Source organism: Mangifera indica, chromosome 2, assembly GCF_011075055.1.
Source record: "Mangifera indica cultivar Alphonso chromosome 2, CATAS_Mindica_2.1, whole genome shotgun sequence".
Lineage (NCBI taxonomy): Eukaryota > Viridiplantae > Streptophyta > Magnoliopsida > Sapindales > Anacardiaceae > Mangifera > Mangifera indica.
In genome coordinates, this window is record NC_058138.1 from 2,099,573 (window position 1) to 2,125,427 (window position 25,855).

At 34.4% G+C, this 25,855-nt stretch overlaps 1 protein-coding gene and 1 long non-coding RNA gene across 2 annotated transcripts in view; both read right to left on the reverse strand.

The window, feature by feature from the left end:
* LOC123201663 (probable disease resistance protein At1g61310) overlaps positions 1–25,855 on the reverse strand; it is a 45,223-nt gene that overhangs the window by 5,103 nt on the left and 14,265 nt on the right. The window contains exons 2-5 of the mRNA XM_044617254.1: positions 1,114–1,141; positions 860–970; positions 505–613; positions 61–170 (exon numbers count right to left, since the gene is read on the reverse strand). Of these exons, the coding sequence (XP_044473189.1) occupies positions 945–970; positions 1,114–1,141 (54 nt within the window). The 3' untranslated portion in view covers positions 61–170; positions 505–613; positions 860–944. The remainder of the gene's footprint in view (positions 1–60; positions 171–504; positions 614–859; positions 971–1,113; positions 1,142–25,855) is intronic.
* LOC123209305 lies at positions 19,197–20,074 on the reverse strand. The gene is made up of 2 exons (XR_006501027.1): positions 19,983–20,074; positions 19,197–19,883 (listed from the first exon to the last, which is right to left on the reverse strand). It is a non-coding gene; the product is annotated as an uncharacterized LOC123209305 (long non-coding RNA).

Consider the following 25,855-nt stretch of genomic DNA (forward strand, 5'->3'; position numbering starts at 1 on the left):
ACAACACAGAGAATCTACAGTATTATAAAAGAAAATAAAAGAAAAAAGTGCACCACATACCACTGCCATGAGCACACTTCTTTGTCAAACTCAAAGCCTTTAGGGTTGCGGCAGCTGGTATCGATGGGAAGCCTAAGGCCGTTGATTTTAACAGGAAGATCTTCCTTCGCCTTTAAGTAAAAAAGTAAAGGTGATTGTAGGGATCAGTTCGTGAAAAAATAAAGGTAAAACTACCATTTCGGTTACAACAAATTTATAATATTAAAAAAATCCCTGATCCGGCAAGATGCAACCTCACTTTGAATAAAATTATCCAAAGCCCTCTATACTTGTAAAATTGTCGCTAATTTCCCCTGTAGAATTGCTTCCCTTCTTTTTTTTTTTTTTTTTAATTAAGTAATTAATTAAAAATTTTCACAAGAGTGACAGAGGTTGAACTCAGGACTTTCCTTCTCTTTTATCAGTAAGTATAAATATTTGCAATTCAATTGAATTCATACATACCACTGCATGAGCATGCTTCTTTGTCGAACTCAAAGTCGTTAGGGTTGCGGCAGATGGTATCGACGGGAAGCCTAAGGCCGTTGATTTTAGCAGGAAGATCTTCCTTGGCCTTACCAAAAGTAAAGATAATTGTGGGGATCAGTTTGCACCAAAATAAAAGGTAAAACTGTTATTTAGGTTACAATAAATTTGTAATATTAAAAAATATCCCAGAGCCAGCTAGCTATACCCTCACTTTGAATAGAATAATCAGAAACCCCTCTATATTTGTAAAATTTTCGTTAATTTCCCTTGTAAAATTGCTTCCCTTTCCTTTTGTCAGCAAGTAGGTCTTAGGGGGAGGGAATTTCAGTACCTTGATTAAACGAGCTTATGAAACATGTCTCCCCTGCTAGCTTTCCATCGATCCCATCATTGTCTCAGTTGGTGTTTAATCCTTTTCACTTTTCTGCTTTTACTTTTTCTTCTGTAATTCAGACAATAGAGACAAAATAGAAGTAGTGTTTTTAAGAATTCAAAATTCAAAGATGTAATTACAAATATAAAATCTTTAAATTACTTCAACAAGAATAATAATTTGTTATTGAATTAGTGACACATAATTCATACCAATTAGTCGTTTCCTTGCAATTTTCTCCTGCAAAACCAATCACAATTTTTAGATTATTAATGTCATACTGCTAACTAAACATATTTTAAGAAGACAATACAATTTATTCAAAAATATTTACAATTGTTTACAATCAACAATTATCTAATTCACATACTTGTTCTTCTATGAACAATTGCTCAACTGTGGAGTTCAGGTTACCCATCCATCGTCCTTCCTTGTGATTAAGCATAACTTCGTTAAGCTTTGGTGTCAGTTGTTCTCCATAGCCAAAAATCTTCAATTTTGGGCATGTACTTATCCGAATTCTCTCCAAAATTGGAAATTCAATAGAATATGAGACTGAGCTAAAACAACCAATGTTTCTTAGCCATTTAAACCCCAAGTAGGACAAACTAGGAAAAACAATCTTCTTTGCTAATGATGATGATACTTCCTCATTTGTGACTATTTCTTCCAATGTTGAGCAATAATATACTTGAAGCCTTCTGAGCTTCACAAGGCCTTCGACTATGGAGGGGGTGAAGAGACTTTTTAATTTATTGCATCTTTGTATATTTATAGAAGTTAAGTTTCCCAAACTTGGGGAGGTTGTGGTGAGATCTTTCCTTGGTGGTAATATTTCCTCTTCTTTCATTATGAAAATCTCTTCTAAATTGTTACAATCATATATCTCCATTTCTTTCAAACTAATAAGACTCTGCAACAAAGATTGTGAAAATAGCTTAACTAACCTTGGACACATCCGTAATATTATTCTCTTCAAGTTGCAAAGGTTTACGTATTGAGTTTCACCTTTCCATATATGTGTCATGTTTTGCAGATTTATCAAATATAGCTCCTTTAATGACGAAAGCAACTTTGTTTTTCCATATGTCACCTTAAGCACTTCACAATCAAATATATATACCACTGATTTACACTTGGCTACTCCTATAGATTCCGTTTGTTCAATTACCAAATTCTTTTGGCAATTAATCAATCCTGAAATCAAAACCTTATCATCATTTAACATCAACAATTTTCTTGAATATTCTTTTGAAGAAAGCCTAAACACGTTTATGTCAAAATCTTCTACACCACCTATTATTATTGCAAAGTTTGATAAGTTTTTGAACGGCACATCATTATCAATTAAGAAATCCAAGTTTGGGATAGCAATTTGCAAGCTAGTCAATCTAGACAAAGATTGTAACTCAGCAAGCTTTGCATTGCTTCTCAAACCCCCCTCACCTCCTTCCGAATCCCAATGCTTAAAACTTTTTAAAATATACAACTCCTCTAATTTATATAGAGAGGATATGACACCACGTGCTATTTGTGCAAGCTTCTTACAATTGTTCAAAGCTAATAACCTCAAATGAATTAATTGACTGAAAGATATTGGGATCTCCCTAACATTAGAATTATTAAGGCTAAGAATTTCTAGTTTACTTAGTTGCCCAATAATAGATAGGTCACCTAACTTGCAACCATTAAGATACAATGTTGTAAGATTTGCCAGCAAAGAAAGTGACTCTGGCAGTGACAATAATTGAGTTTTACTCAAGTCTAAAACTCTAAGATCTTTCATGCCTTGAAAGAAATTGTTAGGGAAAATCATTTTAGAATTTCCTTGCAATAGTAAAGACTGTAACTTTGGGCATTCCATCACATCTGACACTTCTTTAATATCATTTGACATTAATGAGATACATGTGAGATCTTCATATGTATCTCTGTTTGGCCACTCTTTTAGACCAATGTCAGCTTTGACCAAGAATATTTGGTTGTATTTAGGTGCTATTATATGTGCAACATCGCGTACAACATCATGCAATTTTACATACTCTTTCATAGAGTAGGGATCTTTCTCATAAATCAAGAGAAAAGAAGAGGTCAAGGTACTTACAACAGCATGTGCTTTGTGTCTAACATCCTTCATTGTCTCAACATTTTTGAACCACCTCAAAGCCACTCCATATGTAACTAAAACTTCAATTGGGATTTTAAAATCCTCTGGAAATATGCTACAAAAAAAGAACAATGATTTTGCATTCTCGCTTTCTAGATATTTGATGCTCAACTCCAAAGATGAAATCACACTTCCTTGCATCCCTAGGATATCTGTTGGAGTAGACGTTTTTAGTTGTCGTGCCGCATCAATCCACACATGCTCATTTTTGTTTTTTAATGCCCTTGCTATTGTCACGATTGCAATTGGCAATCCATCACATTCGGTGACTACTTCTCTTGCGATTGGACTCATGACAGAATTTTCAACATCCATTCCAACAACCTCCTTGAATAGCTCCCACGATTCCTGTTTTGATAAAGTTCCAACAATAGATATTTTGTTACAATCCATCTCATCACACACATCTTTGCTTCGAGAGGTAAGCATGATCTTACAACCTCTATGGTCCTTCCCAAAAGGAATACCAATCTCCTCCAATTTAATTCTTCCCCAAACATCATCCAATATTATGAGGATTCGTTTCTCCTTCTTAATTCTCTCCCACAGGGAACTTACTCGTGTTGATTCAGGAAAATCAGGTAATGATTTCAGATCTAGCATGTAAGCAATTTCTCTTTGAATATTCATGATAGTTGGGGTTTGAGACACAACTACCATAACTACTGAATTATACAACTTTTCTTCTTCAGCTAGTTTGCCAACTTGTTTCACTAGTGTGGTCTTACCCACACCCCCCATCCCACATATTCCAATTATGCTGACCTTGTCATCTTTCAAGGCCTCCATAATTTCATTCTTGATTGATTCTCTGGATTCAAAAATTCGAGAAAATCCCACAGTTGGAGAGATAATGCTTGAAGGAGGAGGAGTAGGCTGAGATAGAGTTTGAAATTTTCCATCTTCTCGGAGCTGAGTGATCACCGTTATCTTCTGCTTTGCCACCTTGCTGAACCGGTAACGCAATCGGACATTAATGCACCAACCTTTGAAGCACATCTTGTTCACATTGCCTTCATCTTCCAAAAACGTTTCTGCTTCTGCAGAGACATTATCAACTTCAGATATCCAGCTTTGGACATCAGGTAAGATAATTTCTCTGTTTCTTTCAGCAGCATCAATTCTCATTTGCATGCTGTCTCTGGTAGCCTTGAGTTTCTGAGCTTGCTTTTGTAAAGTTTCGATGTTGTCATTGTATTTAAGCAGGTAGCCAATCTGACGTCCTGCTGCATCAAACAAGCGGGTGAAAATAATTTCAGAAATTGAACTAACAGATGAAGTAACAATTTCCATGATGTAAATTTTGAGTGTTTTTGGTTGTCGAGAGATCGAGGATGAATAATGATTGATAGAAGGTAGGAAAGAGAAGAGAATGGCATGTGATTCATCTTTTATAATTCTTTTAAAAGTTATTCTTTTGTTTCATCGCTACTCTACAAAACAGAGTCAGGAATCTTTTCAACTATTCTACAAAACAGAGGAAAACAGAGGACATTTCATGTATACCTATATGACTTAAACAATTTACAAATTTCCTTTGGGTATTTTGGAATTCATTTATACTTGAATTGCCTCTCAAGTCTTCTTTGTTCCATCTTTGCCTTTGCTCTCAAATCAAGGCTACTTGCTTAATATTCTCTTCTTTTATAATTTCCATAGTATAAAGAATATGTGTATGCAGATTGATGTATTATTTCTACCTGAAAAGAAGTTAATAGGAGTTAACATATTCAAAAATTAATAACTCTAATATTTGAAAATGTGTTGGATATAATATATACAAATTGTTTCCAAACTAAAGACTAGAGAAAATGACTTGTATATATTTTGATTTATTTCTACCAAAGGCATTTTCATTGGATACTATCCTTTGCTTTGATTGCCTCCGATTTGGAGAGATTGAGGATGAACAATAATAGATAGAATGTAGGAAAGAGAGGAAAATGACACGTAATTCAGCTTTTAAAGAGATATTCGAATCCTCATAACAAACTTAAGAATCTATTATAACAAAAAGGAGAAGAATTACAACATCAAGCAATTGAAAGAGAAAAGAGAAAGGCTTTGAAAGTATAAAAGATTTCATATAGAAGAAGCCTTGGGTCTCAAGGCTTCTTTGGTTCTAATATAATTGAAAAGATTATTCTTTCCTCTCATTTTTTGCTCTAATTCCAAAAGGCTTTGCTCTCAACTCAAGCTTAATATTCTTTTCTTCTATAATCACTAAAGTGTTGTAGAGATCTTATTTTTATTCTGAAAGCACTTAATATGATTCACTGATTTCACAAGCCTACGCATGAGATAGATTAGATTAATTAAGAGATAATCAATTTACTTTACAATTTTAACTATGTTGTATATGTTGAAATAACATGGGCATACATGGATTAAATTTGTTAACCTTTTAATAAAAAACTAGGTGAATGTGTAATTCAAAAAAAATTTATTTTGTAAGTCTAATCTAATCATTGGAAAACGGGTCAGTATACTTCATATTGTAGTTTTCAAATTTAGGTATAAGGTAAATTAATGTAACTTATTAGGCTTTTGATGAGAGAGGCCAATTAACTCTTTTAATTTTAAATAAAAGGAAGGTAGAAGTCCCCTTCTCCGATTGATAAAAAACACATAACATTTTGGCACCCTTTTTGCATAACACATTCTGAAATTGGGAAGGAAAACTTTGCCTGAGGATTGACAATCAATCCTTCCTGCATCAATTTTCTTAACAGATGGCACAAACATGATTGTCTTAGTCCCTAATTTATGAATATAAATGATTCTATTTCCTTTTGTAGCTCTTGGGTTTTTTCTTTTCTTGATAACGAGAAACCCCACCTGACCCCCCAGGTTTAGTGACCAATAAATCAAGAGTATTATCTCAGTATGCTCCCAAATGATTTATACCAAAGCTCTCCACCTTGGAAGCCCACCCCTTGGAGGCTACCTCTGGATTTTGCTTCAGTTTCTACGCCCTGCAACTCCTGCACATTCACGGAAGTTTTAGATCCCAGAGAACTATTTGCACTCTCTTCAGCTTTTGTTCCCTGCAATCCATCTGTGGTTACACAACACTTGATTCAGTTCAGCAAGAAAGCTAAGCTCTGATTTCTCGACACTTTGAAGTGACACATTCAGTCTGGCTTGATAAAAACATTACTATTATTTTCACATAAAATTAGCAAGTACTATTCTAATTCATAGAAAACCAATTTCTGTACAACCTTTTATTAAAGTTTCTATAATATCAATTCGATAATGTTAAAAGAACATGTACGATATGTTAAAAGAAAATGAAGCAACAGAAATGTGCTTGTATTGATTATTTCTAGTATCACCAAACAAATTCTTTTCACGCATAAAACAAAATCAAGAACTGTGTTCAACAGATCTATTCCCTAATTACGGTAAAAATAATTTCCCCCATTGTCTTGTACAGTAAGCAAAATCCTTGCCATGTCTTGGAATTTTTAAAAAAATGTTACTGTGTTTGAAACTTTATTTGCTGAAACTTTTTTAGAGATCAAGAAAGTCAATGAACAACAATTGTGACAGTATTCGTAATTACGGTTAGACAAGAAAGATGAATCCAAAATTAATGACACAGGGTTTAACAGTCAAACCTGACATGTCAAAGTATGATTGTTGCCAATTCTGTAGCTTTTCAAGTTCTGCACTCCCCCATCTGGTCTTTTTATGGATCACTAGCATTCTCAAAAGAATTGCATTACCTATAATTCCACGTATAAAAGTCAAAGAAAAGTTGTAGAGACTAATCCCATCAAATCACTAAAACCCAGGCAAGTCAAATTTTAATATATATATATATATATATACACACTGATTTTTGTGCTGCAAAAGAATCATATACAAGAAGAGTATTTCCAGAAATTAAATGCACCTCATCAGGCTTAGGGATTGATAGGTACCTGAGTAAGTTCCAGCAGCAGCTCCCCTTGAAAGCTGGTGAATCCCAATATGTGTGATGAAATTCCAGATCAACGCACACTATTTCCCTGCAATAAGAACCTGCTCTTATATGGGATATTTTGCGACAGGCTTGATTATTCCATTCACCTCAACTCATTTCAACATTCCAAGTCAGATACATAAGTGAATACAAGAACACATCAACAAAGGCTTCATTCCATTATCATAATTCCAAAAGTTACATGTGTATACATTTTGATCACTGAATCATTGAATATAGAGGCTTCAAAAGATTACAGTTGCACAGTAATTGTTTTTCAGAAGAATTTCAGATGCACTGTTATATAACAAAATAACCTACAAAAGACTCCTAGGCACTTCGAGAGGCCCTTTCTCCTCCCTAACCTGCGCTATCTTTCTTTCTTACTTTTTCTGTGTCCCTTCAGTCTGTCTTTTCTCCCTTTTGTTGCTCCCAGCTACCAACTCTCTCACAAAGGTGTCCTGCTCCTTCACTATGATTGGCTGCACTGATTCCTGTAAACTTGCTCCCTGCTTGAGTTCCACATTATCAATTGTACTCATTTCCTTAGCTCCCTCTTTGTTGTTTATTTGGGCCTTCTTTTTACCTGGAATGTAAACCCGAGACCTAACAGGGATTTTCTCCAACACTTTCTGAATCAAGTCAGCCAATCGTTGATACTAGGGCCTGTATAATAAAAACAGGCAGCCCTGATATATATGCATCTTCCCTGGCATATTATTCTCACTCAGAAATGGTTTATGATATAAAAATTGATTTACCACAGGCAAACAACTAGAGAATATAGTAAAACAGAAGTAGCACCTAAATAGTCTCTCCAGCAGACAGATTTTTGACCCAGTTGTAGAAATAGAGAACTGTGGATAAATCCTCTTCTGAAACGAAAGGATTTTCATCTAATTTAAGCTGGGAACACCATCTTCTCTATTATGCAAACATCTGCCTTTTCTCCTTTCTTCTTCATGATTATTTCTTCTATATTTGATCATTAAGTTATTTCAGCTTACAAATAATGTAATAATGAGAATACAATGATCGCAATTTGTTAACATACCTGTTTTCAAGCTTGTTTTCCCCTAAATTTTGCATTACAAATTTCAACCAAATGAATGTTCTCTTTATACTCTATCTTCAAAAACAATAGAATTGTATCAGTATGACAAATTAAATTGGCATTAGAGCTATATCAGCAAGAGTGAGGGAATTCAGTGCCTTAATTAAACGAGCGTATGGCCAGTGTCTCTTCTGCCAAGTTTCCATCAGCATGCAACCTTGCCAATCTGAAACTGCCCACCTGTTTATGATATTGATAATGCATAATCATTAATATTGCAGTAAGGATTTTGATTGTCACCATTTCTAGGAAAAATTTAATGAATCAAATTCAATAGACTAGAAATTCCACCTGATATCTAAGACCTCTTCAGCTTGTCTGCCATTCTTTTGTTGCTACAATTCCATGCTCTGTATTCCCCTGCATTTTCTGTTACAGTTTTCTGATGTGAATCTAAACAAATTATATTGTGATTATGGTAAGGGGGCATCAAGTCATTGAAGAAAGAAAAAATTATTTTACATCCAAATATTGTTCAATTAGTATAAATATTTACAATTGAATTGAATTTTTGTATAAACATCCCAAGGTCTTACATTGCTAGGAAATGAACATTGAACACAATTCTCACTTTGATTTGGTAGATAGCAAATTGCCTCTTTGAAACTAATCAATATTAAATTTAAAAAATATTCAAAAAACCCCGGAGCCACTCAGATATTCCCTCACTTTGAATAAAATTATCATAAAAACCCTCCATACTTGTAAAATTATCGTTAATTTCCCTTGTAGAATTGTTTCCCTTCCTTTTATCAGGCAATAAGTAGGCCTTACAGTGAGGAAATTTCAGTAACGACCAAATGGCATGTGCCTGCTCACTAAATTCAAAAATTAAAGAAGCAATTAAAATATAAAATCTTTACATTACTCAAAACAAGAATAATAATTTGTTATAAAATTACTGAAGTGTCAAAATTGTTAATTTTTAAAAAAATTATTTAATTAATTCACATGTCTGTTTCTTGTAATGTTCTTGTAGTCGTTGCCTCGAAATTTTCTCCTGCAAAATAAATCACATCTTTATGTCAAGACAATAGCTATTCTCATGCCAAAATTATTCACACACAATTTAATAAAAAACATATATACAATATTTTATGAATGAAACTACGCATACAAACAAATTGTACAAAATTTTATGTATAAATTGAGGTGTCAACTTATGATTGGGTGATGTTATTGTTCACTTTTTTTCCCATTTTCAAATTTCCCAATAAAAAGCTATTATCTTAGTTTAAATGATTCATTTGTGCATATAATATTATTCATAATTTATAATGAACAACTAATTAATTTACATACCTGTTCTTTGAAGAACAATAGTTGGATGATGGAGTTAAGGTTATCCATTGATCTTCCTATATGAGTATGAATATTCAACACGATTTCATTGAGTCTTGGTGTCAGCAATTCTCCAAAGATCTTAAGATTTCCTAAAACAACTATTATTATTGTAAAGCTTGACAAGTTTTTGAACGGCACATTATTATCAATCAAGAAATCCATGTTTGGGATATCAATTTGCAAGCTAGTCAGTCTAGACAAAGATTGTAACTCAGCAAGCTTTGCATTGCTTCTCAAATCCCCCTCATCTCCTTCAGAATCCCAATTCTCAAAACTTTCTAAAACATACAACTCCTCTAATTTACATAAAGAGGATATGACACCATGTGCTATTTGTGCAAGCTTTTCACAATCATTCAAAGCTAATAACTTCAAATGAACTAATCGACTAAAAAATTTTGAGATATCCTAACATTAGAACTATTAAGACTAAGAATTTCTAGTTTACTTAAATGTTTGATAATAGATAAGTCATCTAACTTGCAACCATTAAGATACAATGTTGTAAGATTTGTCAGCAAAGAAAGTGACTTAGACAATGACAATAATTGAGTGTTACTCAAGTCTAGAACTCTAAGATATTTCATGCATCGAAAGAAATTGTTAAGAAAACCAATTTGGAATTTCCCTGCAATAGTAAAGACTGTAACTTTGGGTATTTCATCTCATCTAGTACCTCTTTAATATCATTTGACGTCAATGAGATACATGAGAGATCTTCAAATAAGTAACTACTTGGCCACTCTTTTAGATCAATGCCAACTTTGACCAAGAATATTTGGTTGTACTTAGGTGCTATTATATTTGCAACATCGCATACAACATCATGCAATTTTGCATACTCTTCTATGAAGTAGTGATGTTTTCCATAAATCAAGAGAAAAGAAGACGTCAAGGTACTTACAATAGCATGCACTCTATTTCTAAAATCCTTCATTGTCTCAACATTTTTTAACCACCTCAAAAAAAAGAAACAACCCCCTTTGGTACACAAATTTAAAATTTTTCCAAAGCTGTAGACATCAATCTTTTCGTCCACTTTTGTTGTGTGAGCATACTCTGTAATGAAATAAAAGAATTATGTTGATGCGGATGCTACAATTTGTGTTATCAAAAGAACAAAAATTATCAGTTTGTGAATGCTTCTTTCCCAGAGCAAAATAACCAAAGGAGCCTGCCACCGCAGACATTGTGTGAGGCTCTCCCTGCTTAGCCAACATCTTAGCCAGTCCAAAATCTGCACATTTTGCGTGGAGTTCAGAGTCCAACAAGATATTGCTAGACTTTACGTCTGGGCGAATGATCTGAGGTCCGCAGTTGTGGTGCATATAAAAGTTCAGTTTGGTTTCAAAAATGAACAAAATTTTTCAATTCAAATTTAACTTAAATTAGAATTAAATAAATTCGAACTGAATTAAATTAAACCAAACCAAGTCAAGCTAGCTTTCGAGACGAACCGACCTCAAATTGAATCAAACTACACAATAAGTGGAAGTTGAGTTAGTTAGAATTTTTTAGTTTGTGATAATTTTATGTTGTACCATTTCATGTTGTCTGCTTTACTAATAAAAAAGAATGAAACTAAAATGATAATAATTTGAAAAGAAGGTACAATAATAATATTTGAAACAATTGGACTAACACATGTAAGTCTCTCTCTTGCTGAGGTCTTTTAACAAAGTCTTGTCAAAGTTTATTTGGGCTGAAATAAAACCACATGCACAAACTAAATCATGCGTTTAGAATTTAAATTTTTCTAATGGATTTTCTCATGAATTAGGAGTTTGAATTAATGTTCTGAAAAAAATTGAACAAACAATTAGTGGAAAATCAATTTTAAATTACTGCTGATCACATATGAAAGTAAGAAAAAGCAAGCAAGAAAATAAGTTAATCAGATATTGACTTGAAATTTGGTATTGTCTTTTTCATACCAAACCGCCAAAAAGATGTCCTCAAGTCTCGATACATTTTTACACTCTCAGGGTGGGTCATGTACAGTGCACTGTGCATTGTGCACCTCGCGCAAAATTTGAGTCCTCAAATTGTCATCCTGAGGGACACATGGCCTGTCTCGAAATTTCAACACCCTATCCAACACACTAAAATTTGGTTACAATTTGTCAGCGACTCATTGTATCATTTGTGTACACCACTTATTAGTGGCCTGTCTAGCTCGAATCTCATCAAATACGATCGGCTTGGTATCCAACTCAGTCAACAATCCTGTAATCACTTCAATCTGCTCATGTAAGATGTCCTACTGTAACTTAGGGGATGTAGTCACCTGGGACAATGCTACTTTTCAATTCAGTGCATTGGCCACAACATTAGCTCTACTAGATGGTACTTAATGTCCACATCATAATCCTTAACCAACTCTAACCACCGACGTTGTCTCATATTTAGCTCTTGTTGCATGAAGAAAAATTTCAAGCTCTTATGATCGGTGTACACATTGGTCTTTACTCCATGCAAATAGTGATGTCAGATTTTAAGAGCAAAAACCACAGCAGCCAATTTCAAATCATGCTTAATCTCATATTCCTTCAACTGATTGGAGGCATATGCAATTACTTCATCTTGCTGCATCAAAATGGTCCTAAGTCCCTAATACGATGCATCTGTGTACAAATCATACTCCTTGCCATTGCTAGATAGAGTCAAAACTGGAGCACTAATCAACCTCTATTTCAATGTTTGGAAACTATCCTCACAATCCTAAGACCATTGGAAATTCTATGGTGCAAATGAGTTAATCGATAATGAAATAGTGAAACTAAGAAAAGGCAATGGAGACTCACCACGTGAAGGCGAAGATAGATGAGAGTGAAATTTAGTCTCCAAAATCTAAAAAGTAAAAAAAGTTAAAGAATTCATTCAAAATCCTTCAACACCAAATTTCCTATTGTACTTCAAATTTTTTTTTTTTCATATTATCAAATGAGATGCTTGAAAAGTTCAATCTGAGTAGTAGTAAAAGTGTACATAGACTATAAAATTGATTATGATTAGATTTTAAGTCGAATCAAATTTGAATATTAATTGATTTAATTTTAATTTGAATCCACAATCGATAGTTTGAAATTGAGATTGTTTGAAAATGTTGTTAAAGATTATCAACATAACAAATAATGTTATTAATGAAATAAATAATATCAACAATTGATGAATAATATTATTGATATAATAGAAAGTACTATCGGTCAGAGTTTTAAACTAAACTCAAAATAAATTATTTAATTAAATTTTTGTCTTTTAGGTAATTTATCTAATTGAAATTATAATTTGAATTCAACTTAGAATCAAACCATACCACAAGTGAAGTTGAGGTTATTTTTGGGTAAGTGGAAATTGAATTAGACTTTTTTTAATGAAAAAGACCAAGACTAAAATGATAATCATTTGAAAAATAAAGTACAAAAATAATATTTGAAACAATTGAACTAACGTAAGTCTTTCTCCTACTATAACTCATGTTTTGTCAAAGTCCTGTTTGGCATGACAACGTAAAGTAGCACACCTTACTTTTTAGCTGGAAACCGCTGACATAACCTGTAATCACACCTCCAGATTTTAAATTTTGTGGAAGAGACTCACGATGTGAAGATGCATAAGAGAGAAAGTTTATTCAGTCTTCTCACTTTGAAAAAGAAAAATTAAAAAAGGAAAGTTGGAGAATTCATTCAAAATCCACCATGTGCAAATGCGTTAATAAGGTATGGAACAAAAAAAACAAAAAAAAGCAGGAAAAAAGAGTTACAATGGAGGTCCACCATGTGAAGATGGAGATGGATTAGAGTAAAATTTAGTCTCCAAAATATATATTTGAACATATGGGAGCCAAAAATCAAGCTATAAGCAAGGGTATTTTCAGTGGTATTAAAATGGGAGAGCGAGAATTATGACTATATAAACTTATCTTTTTTATGAGTGGCTTTTGAATGGCTGCTATTTGGAGACCGGAAGATATCTCAAGACTGGAAGATACTGAAGATAAAGAGAGATTAAAGTGGAGAAGATGAAGATGGATGAGAGTCATCTCCCGCACACGGACACGGACAGCCTACAACAACAACAACTCGAACAAGAAAGCCCCATGGACTTATTGCTGAAGACTGCATCACCGACATCATCTCCCGCACCATCCCTCGTCACGCATGCCACTTGTCTTTGTTTTCTAAAATTTTCAGGTCCGCCGCCGATTCCGACGTAGTTTGGGAGCGCTTCTTGCCACCTGAGTGCCAATCCATCATTTCTAAGTTTTCCAAACTCACGTTGCCGGGGTTTGCGTTCCAAGAAGGAGCTCTTTCGCCACCTCCGTGAACACTCGATTCTCACCGATGATGGGAAAAGGGTTTGCTTTCACGATTTTGTTTCTGGGGTTTGAATTTCAGGAGATTTGATTGAGAATTTGTAATTTTTTTGGGATGTGAATTTTTTTTAAATTATTTGTTTGTTTGGTGTGTGAATAAAATTTGTCGATAGTATTAGTTGGTTAAACTTTGTCATCTTATATCCCAAAACCCTGTTTGACATAATGTTATAGGGCCAAACTTTCAGAAGAAATAAAGTTTGGTCATTTTAATTGAAAAAAGCGGCGTTAGTTCATTAACTATAGTTGTTGTAATCCCTAATTGAATATGGAAATTTTAAGCTAGTTAATGGCCTTGACCTTAGGGGAGGATCTCTAATCATTCAAAACATGTTGGTCCTAATGTCGTTCCTTTTCCTTGGATACGCAAAGTGGGAAGATATGTTGCATGATATTTCCCAGGGACCTCACGATTACGTGGGGTAATCTTCCCACAAATTGGACGTGGACTTCTCCTCCAGGCGCAAGGTTTATATCTCGGCTTTTTCTTGTCACTTCTAGTTTTATCCGAACTGTTTTTGGATGAGCTTAAGTTTATTCGCAATTTTACAGGTTGCCAGAGTTTGCTAAGCTTATACGTGTATGTTCGCTCGAGATAAGTGGAAAGATTAGTACTCACATTTTGTCCCCAGGGACAAATTATACGGCTTATTTTGTGTACAAGCCAACAGAAAAGCCTTACGGGTTTGAAAATCAGCCTGTAGAGGTCAGTGTTGGACTTGTGGGAACCGAAAAGCAAAAACGATCGGTGTATTTGGATGCAGTAAGTCCGAGCAAGCGAGATCCGTTAGGGATGTTTCATAGTTTTCTTGATCACCGCCTCAGTCTCGAGTTCCTGGCATCTTGGGCAAGAGCGGATTATGGCCATCATCCTAGTCTTGTTTATCGCCGCCGCAGAGTCAAGCGGCAGGCATCTTTGGCAAGGGAGGATGATGGCCATCATCCTAAGAAGAGAGGAGATGACTGGCGTAAAGTCAAGTTAGGTGACTTTTACAATGCAGGGGATGAAAACGGTGAATTGGAAATGCGTATGGAGGCGAGGAGTGGTGACTGGATGGGTGTTCTCATTGTTCAAGGAATTGAGATAAGGCCAAAGCAGGGTGTATAAATAAGCGATCTTCTGTACCTAGTGTTTGTGTGTTAATTCTGTATAGCATGTGAGGTTCCCTTAAGTGATATGGCAATTTGCTTGTTCTGGGATTCATTTGAGCCTTTTTGCCAATTGATGTTCCTTTGAGATGATTATCTTCTCAGTTTGCTTTAGAGTAAGAGTCCATGAATCGGGTAGATTTTGATGACATATTAACATATCTCATGGTAGTACAATGCTAAATAGTATCACGTTATGTTATATCTTGCAATAAATGTTAATGGAAGTTAGCAATATATGAGAAACAAAACACAGCAGTTGAATTCTAAGGTAGCTTCTTGGTGTGAATGGGTGTAAAATCCGAGGTTGAAGTTTGTTATGTCTTGTTCTCCAATATGTCTATTTGTTTTGTGTATTTGCATTAGCAAGAATTATAAATCCTGAATTTGTGTTCAAAGGGGGACTTTTGTATTGTTGAAGTAGGGTCTAACTATTAGCTAAGGTGTTGCTGGCAAAGCTACGCTTTGAGATTAGTCAAGGTATTGGCCAGGAATACTTGTGGGTTCTTAGAAACTGTTGAATTTTATTGAATGGAAAGTGTTGTTTTCTTCGAGGTGATAAGTAAACTTTTAAAAAAACCAATCAATATGTGTTCATTGTAAATATAGTTCTTTATTTTTTTAATTTTTGTGGATTGCATCATGATGGCTCATAAACTTTTCTCGTTGGGCCTCAACTTGATTGTGTGTAAAATTTGTTGCAACAATCTGATATACTAGAAGTCCTCCTAAACTACAAAATTGAATAGAATTTATAATTATTAGTTTGAGATTGAGTTTGTTTGAACTTATTAAAACTGTCGTTTGAGATTATTATGTAGATAAATAATATTATTAATAAGATAAATAATATTAAAAACTTATTAATGATATTGTCAACATGATTAACAATATTATTATATAGAAATTTGCACTAAAGTCAAATTGAAATTTCAATTCAAAATTCATATAGACCGTTTTACCAACAATAATAATCAAAAAAATAGTAAAAGAGAGTAAGACTAAAATAATGATAATTTGAAAAAAAAAAAAAAAAGGTATAAAATTGTAATATTTTAAAAAGGCCAAAGGACTTATTCTCACCCAAAATTCGATGCGAAGTTATACTTCTGGAAAATACTAGTTAATTATAGAATATATTTCATAACGTAATCACAAAAAAGTCGCATACTATGTTTTTCTTTTAGTAGCTTTCGATTCTTATTTTAAAAATAATTTAACAAACAGTGTGTGGAATTGTAATTTGATGTTGATCAAATATGCAAGGAAAATATTGATTTTATCATATATTAATTTAGAGAGTATAGTCAATGCGATGACGCAGCTTCCTAGAAGATGCAAATGAATTTACAAGGTTTGAAATTAGAAAAAGCAGGAAGAAATATTACAGTGAATACCCTACATGTGAAGTACAATGAAACTAAAAGGCCAAAGGACTATTTTCAACCAGAGTTTTATCCTATTTTCATAAATATATCATGACATTTGAAAAACTCAAATAAGTCCTTTGGCCTATTTGAAACAATTGGACTAAAATGTAAGTCGCTCTCCTGTTGAAGTCACTTAACAAAGTCTTGTCAAAGTTTATTTGGGTTGAAATAAAACCACACGCACAAACTAGAATCACACATTCAGAATTTAATTTTTTCTTATGGATTTTCTCATAAATTTAAAGTGGTTGAATTCTAATGGATAAGGAAGAAATGCAAGTTGGCATGTCAATTCTTTTAAGGGAGAGATGTCAACCCCCACATGTGAAGTTGCTATCACTATTCTTGTAGCTATCACCGTTTGGGATGTTATTTCATGAGTTTGATTAACAAAAAATTTTATTGTGTAAGAATTATCTCTTAATTTTTGGAGTGAACAAAACTTTTCGCTTTTTTGCATGAATATATGACGTGTGGGGATTTAAGGTATTTTGTGATAACAATGATTCGATTGGTATAATTAATATTTTGTACACTTCACATCATACACCAATTAAATAACTTTGTGTATTACTTTGTATATTTATTAGACACTTTGTTCCCATATGGGATGTTTGAAATGTATCTTAGGATATGTGATTGTTCATATGCGTAAGTTATTTGATAATAATTACTCCAAAAAAGAAGGAACACGATTTAAAGTGGTTGAACCACTATGAAAGATCATGCATGAAGAATGCACACCCATTCATGACAAATGTAATTGAAAAATTATATATGGCCTCCATAATCACATCATCAAAGAACAATAAGAATTTATAGACCACTCTCGTCTTTTCTCTTGTCCTTGGTGGTCTTTGTTTCTCCTATAAACAGTTTATATCCCTTACTCCTGGGCACAATTGCCGACACTTGCAGAATCAAACAAACCCACTCACCACTCAGATAACATATCTCAAATGAAAAACACCACCCGCCACTAACACTAGCACTTTTATAAATAAATAAATAAAAGAAAACCAATCACCAATTCGGCACATACCCCACCCGCCACTACTACAGCAACCTTGACCGAAAAAAAAACAAAAGGAACACCACCGAACCGCTCTTTTTCACCGACAGTTTTGCCGATTCAAATGACCTCATCACTTACCACTCCTCTCTCTTTTTGGATCGTTTGTATTGTTGTTGGGGTGTATAACGTTGTGTTTGGGTGTAGAGTGGTTCTTGTTGGAGGTTGTTGTTACAGTTAGTTTATTCCTACTTCTTGGCTGAAGGTACTCGTCTTCTACTCTGGATGAACATGTGAACAAATTGGCTACTTTTTTCGTTAGGAGTTTTCGGTTCCTGTTTTGAAAATAATTTAACAAACAGTGTGTAAAATTGTAATTTGCTGTTGATCAGGCATGCAAGGAAGAAATTGATTTTATCAGATGTTAATTTAAAGGGGTGAAATTGTAACAACTTTCTGGAAGACACAAATAAATTTACAAGGTTTGAAATCGGAAAAAGCAAGAAGTAAGATTACAGTGGATGCCCTACATGTGAAGTAAAATGAAACTAAAAGGCCAAAGGACTATTTTTAACCCAAGTTTTAGCCTATTCTTAAAAATATATTATGACATTTAAAAAACTCAAATACCTATTTATGGATTAACTTTTATTAGATTTTTCTATTAGAGGTAAAGATAAAATAGTCATTTTACCTTATATATTAAAAAATATATAATTATCTTATTTTTCCCCGGGTTTAGAAAAAATATATTTCACCCCTATCCTCAACTTCAAAAAAGTGCATTTCACCTCCCAAACCATTAGGGTTTTATTCTCCCTGACAACAGAGATGATGACGACAACGGCAACAGCCACCATTCTTCTCCCTTCTCTGTTTGCCATCACCAATGATGTCCCACGACCAATGAAAAAGCATTGGTGCTACCATTCTCTATGAATCGACGATGAAGTTCAGCGAGTTTTTCATCGAATCGGCTCCAGATGAAGCTTTCATCGTACAATTTGTCTGACCTAGTTGTAGAAATAGTGAACCGTGTCAGTGTCAGTATCACAAAGCATTAGAGCTGTATCAGCAAGAGGGAGGGAATTCAGTACCTAAATTAAACGAGCTTATGACATGTGTCTCCTCTGCTAAGTTTCCAGCAGCATGCCACCTTGCCACACTGAAATTGCCCACCTGTTTGTGATATTGATGATGCATAGTCATTAATGTTGCAATAAGGATCTTAAAGAATCCGATTTTGTAGCAAAAAGGGTACAGTTGGCGCGTACGTTCAGGGGGTTGCAATAAGGATCTTAAAGAATCTGATTGTTGAAAGATGTTGAGAGAAAAATGATGGATAGAATGTAGGAAAGAAAGGTGAATAGCCTGTAATTCACCTCTTAGAAAGTTAACAAAAATTAGAATCTGTTGTAACACAAAGGAAAAGAATTACAGCATCAAGCGATTGAAAGAGAAAAGAGAAAGGCATGAAAGTACAAAAGATTTCATGTAGACTTTCCTTTCGTTCTTTGCTCTAATTTCAAACAGCTTTGCTCACAACTCAAGCTTAATTTTCTTTTCTTCTATAATCACTTAAGTTGTTGTAGAGATCTTATTTTTATTCTAACAGCACTTACATGATTTACTGATTTCACAAGCCAAATAAATTTGATCAATTAAGAGACAAGCAATTTACTTGGCAATTTTATTTATGTTGCATGATAGCGCCCAGAATTCTGAAAGAGATTAGGCCAACAACTGAAAATAAACATTACCTATATATAGCGCGATTAATGGATAGTAGTTTTACGGTTAGATTTTTCTCTCAAGACAACTGATTGTAAAATATTTTCTTGACTGGCAAAGCTACAAGGGGTGTAAAAATTTTTAAAATTTTATTTAGAAATATACTAATACTATAAAATGATTTCATGAATCTGTGAAAACTGCGACGATTTGTCATGCACCGACAACATAGTAATCCAATTGGTGGGACACAGCATCACTTTCAGTTAATTTCCTTTCCTTTGATATCTGCTAAATTTCATTATGACCTTCACTCTGCTTTTGAAGAGTATGGCTCTCAATTTGCATCTGGTAATGGGATGCAGTCATTTACTTCATTTCTAGCTGCTTTCAATTCATCTGCAACTGCATGTGTTTCACTCTGTTATATAAATGGGAACATGACTCTCCAATTTATCAAAAAATGTTGGTTGGGGCAGAATCACTCTGATTCTGTTTCCTTCTCTCACCTCTTCATTTTGATAGCATATCTCACAAAGACATGGACGTCTTCATTGGAGATTCATGATGAAGGAAGATATGCAATTGAGGGCACGTACACATCGCCAGTTTTGAATGTCGGATTCAAGAGCCAACACACTGTACTCCATGCCAATCTCTTCAAGTGTTTCTATGTGTTCACTCACAAAGCTGCAATTGTAAAAACAACAATTAATTTAACCTTGTCGATGGCCATTTAAGTGCTCATATTGACACCAAAAATTGCCATATTTGTAACTAATCATGTACATGAATGAAAATGTTAGAAGACTCATAACACTTTCGTTGGCCAAGCTCAATGAGAACTTTATCGGTGTAGAACTTCAACCAATGTATTGGCCCAACTCGACTCTAAAAAACAAAGGATGGGGAAAGAAATGAAAATTCCAAGGGACTAACCTACCAAACATTGTATGTTTAACCTAATGATGAGGGTAAATATCACAGATGAGGAAAGATGGATAGACAATAATTTTGACAGTGCTCATAATTTAGAGCAGACAAGAAAGATGGAAGCTAAAACTTATGCGTTCACTCACAAAGCTACAATTGTAAATAATACAATTAATTTAACTCTGTATATTGCCATTTTAGTGCTTATATCAACATACAAAATTGCTATTTTGGTAACTGATCAGGTACCTCACTGGAAATGCAAGACTCATAAAACCTTTTTGGCCAAGCTCAACAAGTAACTTCATCAGTGTAGGAATTAACCAACCAAACATTATAGTGGCCAACCTAATGAAGAGGAAAAAAAAATATGTCATCTAGAAAGTCGGTAGACAACAATTGCAACAATGCTCATAATTAAGGACAGACAAGAAAGATGGACGCTAAAACTTAAGAAACTCGGTTAACAGTTAAACCTGGCATGCCAAAGTATGATTGTTGCCAAATGCACTTCTCCCTCTGGTCTTTGTACGGATCACCAGCATTCTTAACATAACTAAATGATACTCCATGGACAGTAAAGAATTACATTAGCTGTAGTTCCACATACAGATGTAAAAGAAAAAGTTGTAGAGAGCTAATCCCATCAAATGACCACTATCCAGGCAAGTCAAATTTTACTATATTTACTGATTTTTTGCTGCAAAAGAAGCATACACAAGAAGAGTATATCCATAAATTAAATGCACCTCCTTAGGCTTAGAGAATTCTCCAACTCTTTCTGAATCATGTCAGCCATAGACTTGATGTAACCTCTAGTTGATACCAGGACTGTAAGATAGAACAGCCTTGATATATATGCATATTCCCTGACATATTATTCTCACTCAGAAATGGTTTATGATATACAAATTGATTTACTACAGGCAAGAAATTACAGAATGTACTCTTCAGAAGAAGCACATAAATATTCTCTTCAGAACAAAGATGCTTGACCCAATTGTTGATGCAAGCAGCAGCCGTTTCTCCTTTCTCATTCATGATTATTTCTTCTATATTCAAGCATTAAGTCATTTAAGCTTACATATAATGTAATAATGGGAAAACATTCATGGAAATCTGTTACATACCCGTTTCCAAACTTGTTTTCACCTCAGTTTTCCATTACAAATTTTCAACCACATGTATGCTTTCTCCATACTATGTTCAAAAACAATATAATTGCATCAGTATGAGAAATTAAATATGCATTGGAGCTATAACAGCAAGAGTGAAGGAATTCAGAGCCAAAATTATGAGCATATGACATGTGTCTCCTTTGCTAAGAGTTCATCGGCGTGCTACCTTGCCACACTGAAATTGCCCACCGGTTTGTGATATTGATAATGCATAATCATTAATGTTACAATTAGGATTTTATGTGATGCTATTTCTAGGAAAAATTTAATGAATCAAAATTCAACAGACTATAAATCGCAAATGATATCTAAAAACTCTTCACCTTGTCTGCTTTTCTTTTTCCGCTGCAATTCCATGCTCTGTATTCCCCTGCATTTTCTGTTACCATTTTTCTTATGTGAACCTAAACAGACTATATTTTGATTATGGTAAGGGGGCATCAAGCCAATGAAGAAAGAAGAAAGTATTTTACATCCAAATATTGTTCAAATGGTATAAATATTTACAACTGAATTGAATTCTTGCATAAACATGCCACGCTCTTGCATTCCTAGGAAATGAACTTTAATCAATATAAAGTTAATGTTAAATTTGATTCTAATTATAATAATTTGATGAACAAGATTCAAACCAGTATGCATTGCAGAATCAAGTTTCAGTTGATGTATTTCAGGTAATCTTTCTACTCTTACTTCTACTACAATTAATTACACTTCAGATTTTGTCAATCTCTAGACAATTAAATCAAAGTTCATTTGTTATAGAAAAGACAGCTCAACCTAACTAAACCCACCACATTGATGGGAAATGAGCAAACTAACAAACAGCAGTAACTAAAGTTATGATAGAAGAGAAAAGCAGCACATACCACTGCCATAAGCACACTATTTATATATATTGGGTTAGGAAAGGAAATCCATGGGTTCTGTTTAAGAATGGGCATTGAATCTGATGTGTTTGTTGCCAACTCAATGATTGATATGTATGCAAAATCAGGCCATCAATCTGAAGCTTCCTCTGTGTTTCACAATATGCCTGTAAAGAACGTTGTTACTTGGAATGCCATGATTGCTAATTTTACTCAAAACGGGCAAGAGTTAGCGGCTCTGGAGCTATTAAGAGCAATGTCAGTACATAATGAGATACCTAATTCTGTCACTTTGACGAATGTTCTTCCAGCTTGTGCACGAGTTGGCTTCCTTCGTCCAGGAAAAGAAATCCATGCAGTGACCATCCGTATGGGGTTCAACCTTGATCTGTTTGTCACGAATGCTCTGACAGACATGTATGCAAAATGTGGCTGCTTAGATCTGGCTCAAAGTGTTTTTGACATATCTCGTAGGGATGAAATATCTTATAATATATTAATAGTAAGCTATGCACAAACTAGTGATTGCTCAAAATCATTGAGTTTATTCTCAGAAATGGGTCTCATGGGTATGATGCATGATGTGGTTTCCTTTGTGGGTGCTATATCAGCTTGTAGAAAATTAGCTGCAACCAAGCAAGGGAAAGAGATCCATGCAGTCGTGACAAGAAAGCTTTTTCATACACACCTCTTTGTTGCTAATTCACTTTTGGACTTTTATTCCAGATGCGGACGGATTGATATAGATGACAAGATCTTTGTGAGGATTCCAAATAAAGATGCAGCCTCGTGGAATACTATGATTTTGGGTTATGGAATGCTTGGTGATTTGGACATGGCTATCTATCTCTTCGAAAATATGAGGGAAAGTGGAGTGCAATATGATTCAGTTTCATATATTGCAGTTTTGTCAGCCTGTAGCCATGGAGGATTTGTTGAAAAGGAAGGAAATACTTTGAGGAAATGCAAGCTCAGAATATTAAGCCGACACAAATGCACTATGCTTGTATGGTTGATCTCCTTGGACGAGCTGGCCTTATGGAAGATGTAGTGGAACTTATAAAAAATTTGCCCATCATACCAGAGTCCAATATATGGGGTGCTTTGCTTGGGGCATGCCGAATCCATGGTAATATAGAGTTGGGGTCTTGGGCAGCTGAGCATTTGCTTAAGTTGAAACCTGAACATTGTGGGTATTATATTCTTCTTTCAAACATGTATGCAGAAGCTGGGAAATGGGATGAGGCAAACAAGATTAGGGAATTGATGAAGTCAAGAGGGGCAAAGAAAAATCCTGGTTACAGTTGGGTTCAAACAGGGGACCAGATACAAGCATTTGTAGTTGGAGAGGTAATGGAGAACTCCACTCCAGGTCTTTGGCATGAAGAACACGGTTAAATTTGTTAAAGAAATCTGAGTTTTATGACTGTTTGCTGACGTACAAGTCTTGGCAGCATCAAAAGTGAGCCAGAAAATTGAATAGCAGAAATTTTTTTCGTATCCAGAAGACCAAAAGGAGATGAATTGCATCGAACTTTTGCTTAGTACGTAGAGTACTTGACATATAAGTACTCCCTTTATGGGTAACTTTCATCATTTTCAGTAGAGTACTCTCCAAGTCTCCGAGCCTGCAAGAAATATTCTTGTGCACACACCAAGAAATAAAAAATTCAGATTGATTCTTTAAGTTTCTATGTGTCAAATAAATGTTTAAAATTGCAATTTTTTTTAATAATTTAATATTTTCTATCATTATGCAAAAACAATTGGGAACTTCTTTGTGATTATTTGAGACTTTGAAAACATTTAATACCAGTTGAAAAATATAACTATAATACCTCTAGAGAAATTTCACATCTACAATACATAAAAGAGGTGTTGAATATGTATGAATATCTCATATTGTTTAAAGATACTAATAAAATATTAGTTAAATAATCTATGAGTCCTAAATTATCAAAATGTGTTTTGGTTACAACCGCATGTTCTTAAAGATTTTGGAAATTGTCTCCAAAATAATGGAGAAAAGGGGAACGGCCAAAACTTTGACAATGTTTTTCCTTAGGAACTTACGGTGAAATGAAGTTTTGTTTCCTTAGCTACATGTTGTAGACAACCTACATAGTATTTGAATCTTTCTTTATGTTTTCACCAGGCTAACTCAGCTGAAATCAATTCAAAGATTGCAGAGCTTGGGCTTGCTGCATTGCTAGCTTAATGGTTGTTTGATGGCGTTACATATACCACTTTCTTTGTCTTGGCATTCCTTGGCTATGACAAAAGTTCTGGCAAGAACCCGACCGCTAATCTCCAGGCACTTTTAGGGGTATGAAATACTTCACTTTCGATATTTGTTGCTTGAAAGCTCTACTTTTTTATACATAGTTTCAAAGTCATTCATTCAGGCTCAGTTATTCTCAACAGAAAAAAAAAAACATCTCTATCTATTTAAAGTTTCTCTGATGGTTTACCAACCATACCTGACCTGTCAGTTCAACCGGCAATTGGCTGCTAATTCGATTGGGAGATGGTTCACACTTGGTATGGGTTTTGAATTGGGATGAACCCTGGTCAAACTAGCCCCAAATATGTTGGTTTACGGATCAACTGCCGACTTAACCCGATGAAAGCCATACGTTGACAGCAACATCACGACGTCATAAAAATAAGCATTTTTTTTTCCCTTGCAATCCTGTGTCTCAGCCATCACATAACTTGGCAAACACCACCCGCATGGCATCAGCCTAATTTTTTTCATTTAACCTATCTTTTGACTATTATATGGAGATATTATGTGTGCACCATCAATTCTCAGATTGTTATCTTGATGTGGACTGGGAACAACGTAACCAGGCCATTTCAAATTGCCGGAGCAGCAGCGCTGGCTTCACTTGTCGACAAAGGTTTGAAGAGGATCCAAAACTATTTCACGTTTCCAAATCTTGTCTATGCATTTGCCTCTGTTGTCTCCATAGTTGGTGCTTCATGTTTAACAGTCGTTGGCTTGCTCATCCTTTCCAGACGTTGAAAAAATTCTCTCATCAAAGAGCAAAAAATGAAGTGAAAGCTCCTTTCTTGTGCTTGTGCTTGTATATATTTTAGAAATTGTGTCATGTGATTCTAATATTTTCTGGCTGTTCTCTTGAATATAGAAGGAAAACTGTTGCTTAATCAATGTTTTTAGACTCATAGTGGACCTTGACCCGGTCTAGGGGCTGCTCTAAATCTTGATTGTTCAGTTAGTGATAGAATAAATAAATATTATAATAATATTTAATTAAACAATATTGTGGTCTAATGGTGTATCATGCATATTATTTACAAATCACACGTAGTTTAAGTTTGAACAATTGTAAAATTTTACAAAATAAGGATTTGACCGAATGAACTCAACAGTCGAACCATGACTTGATGTGGTTTGCCTTGTTCAACATGATTTACTTGTCCAATGTTTAATCAAATTTTAAACATCGACTTAGACTAGATTGTCCATCAAATCCCAACCAAACTAGTTTGATCGATTGGTTTGGTTCGGGTTTTAAACAATGCCTCGAATGAAGCTTGCCTAAATTATAGGTGCGAGTATTTGTTTTAATACTCTCTTATAGGGGCAAATTTAAGATGAGTTAGTTCGAGCTAGATTGTCAACTCAGTTCAATCAAGTTCATGCTTAAATTCAAGC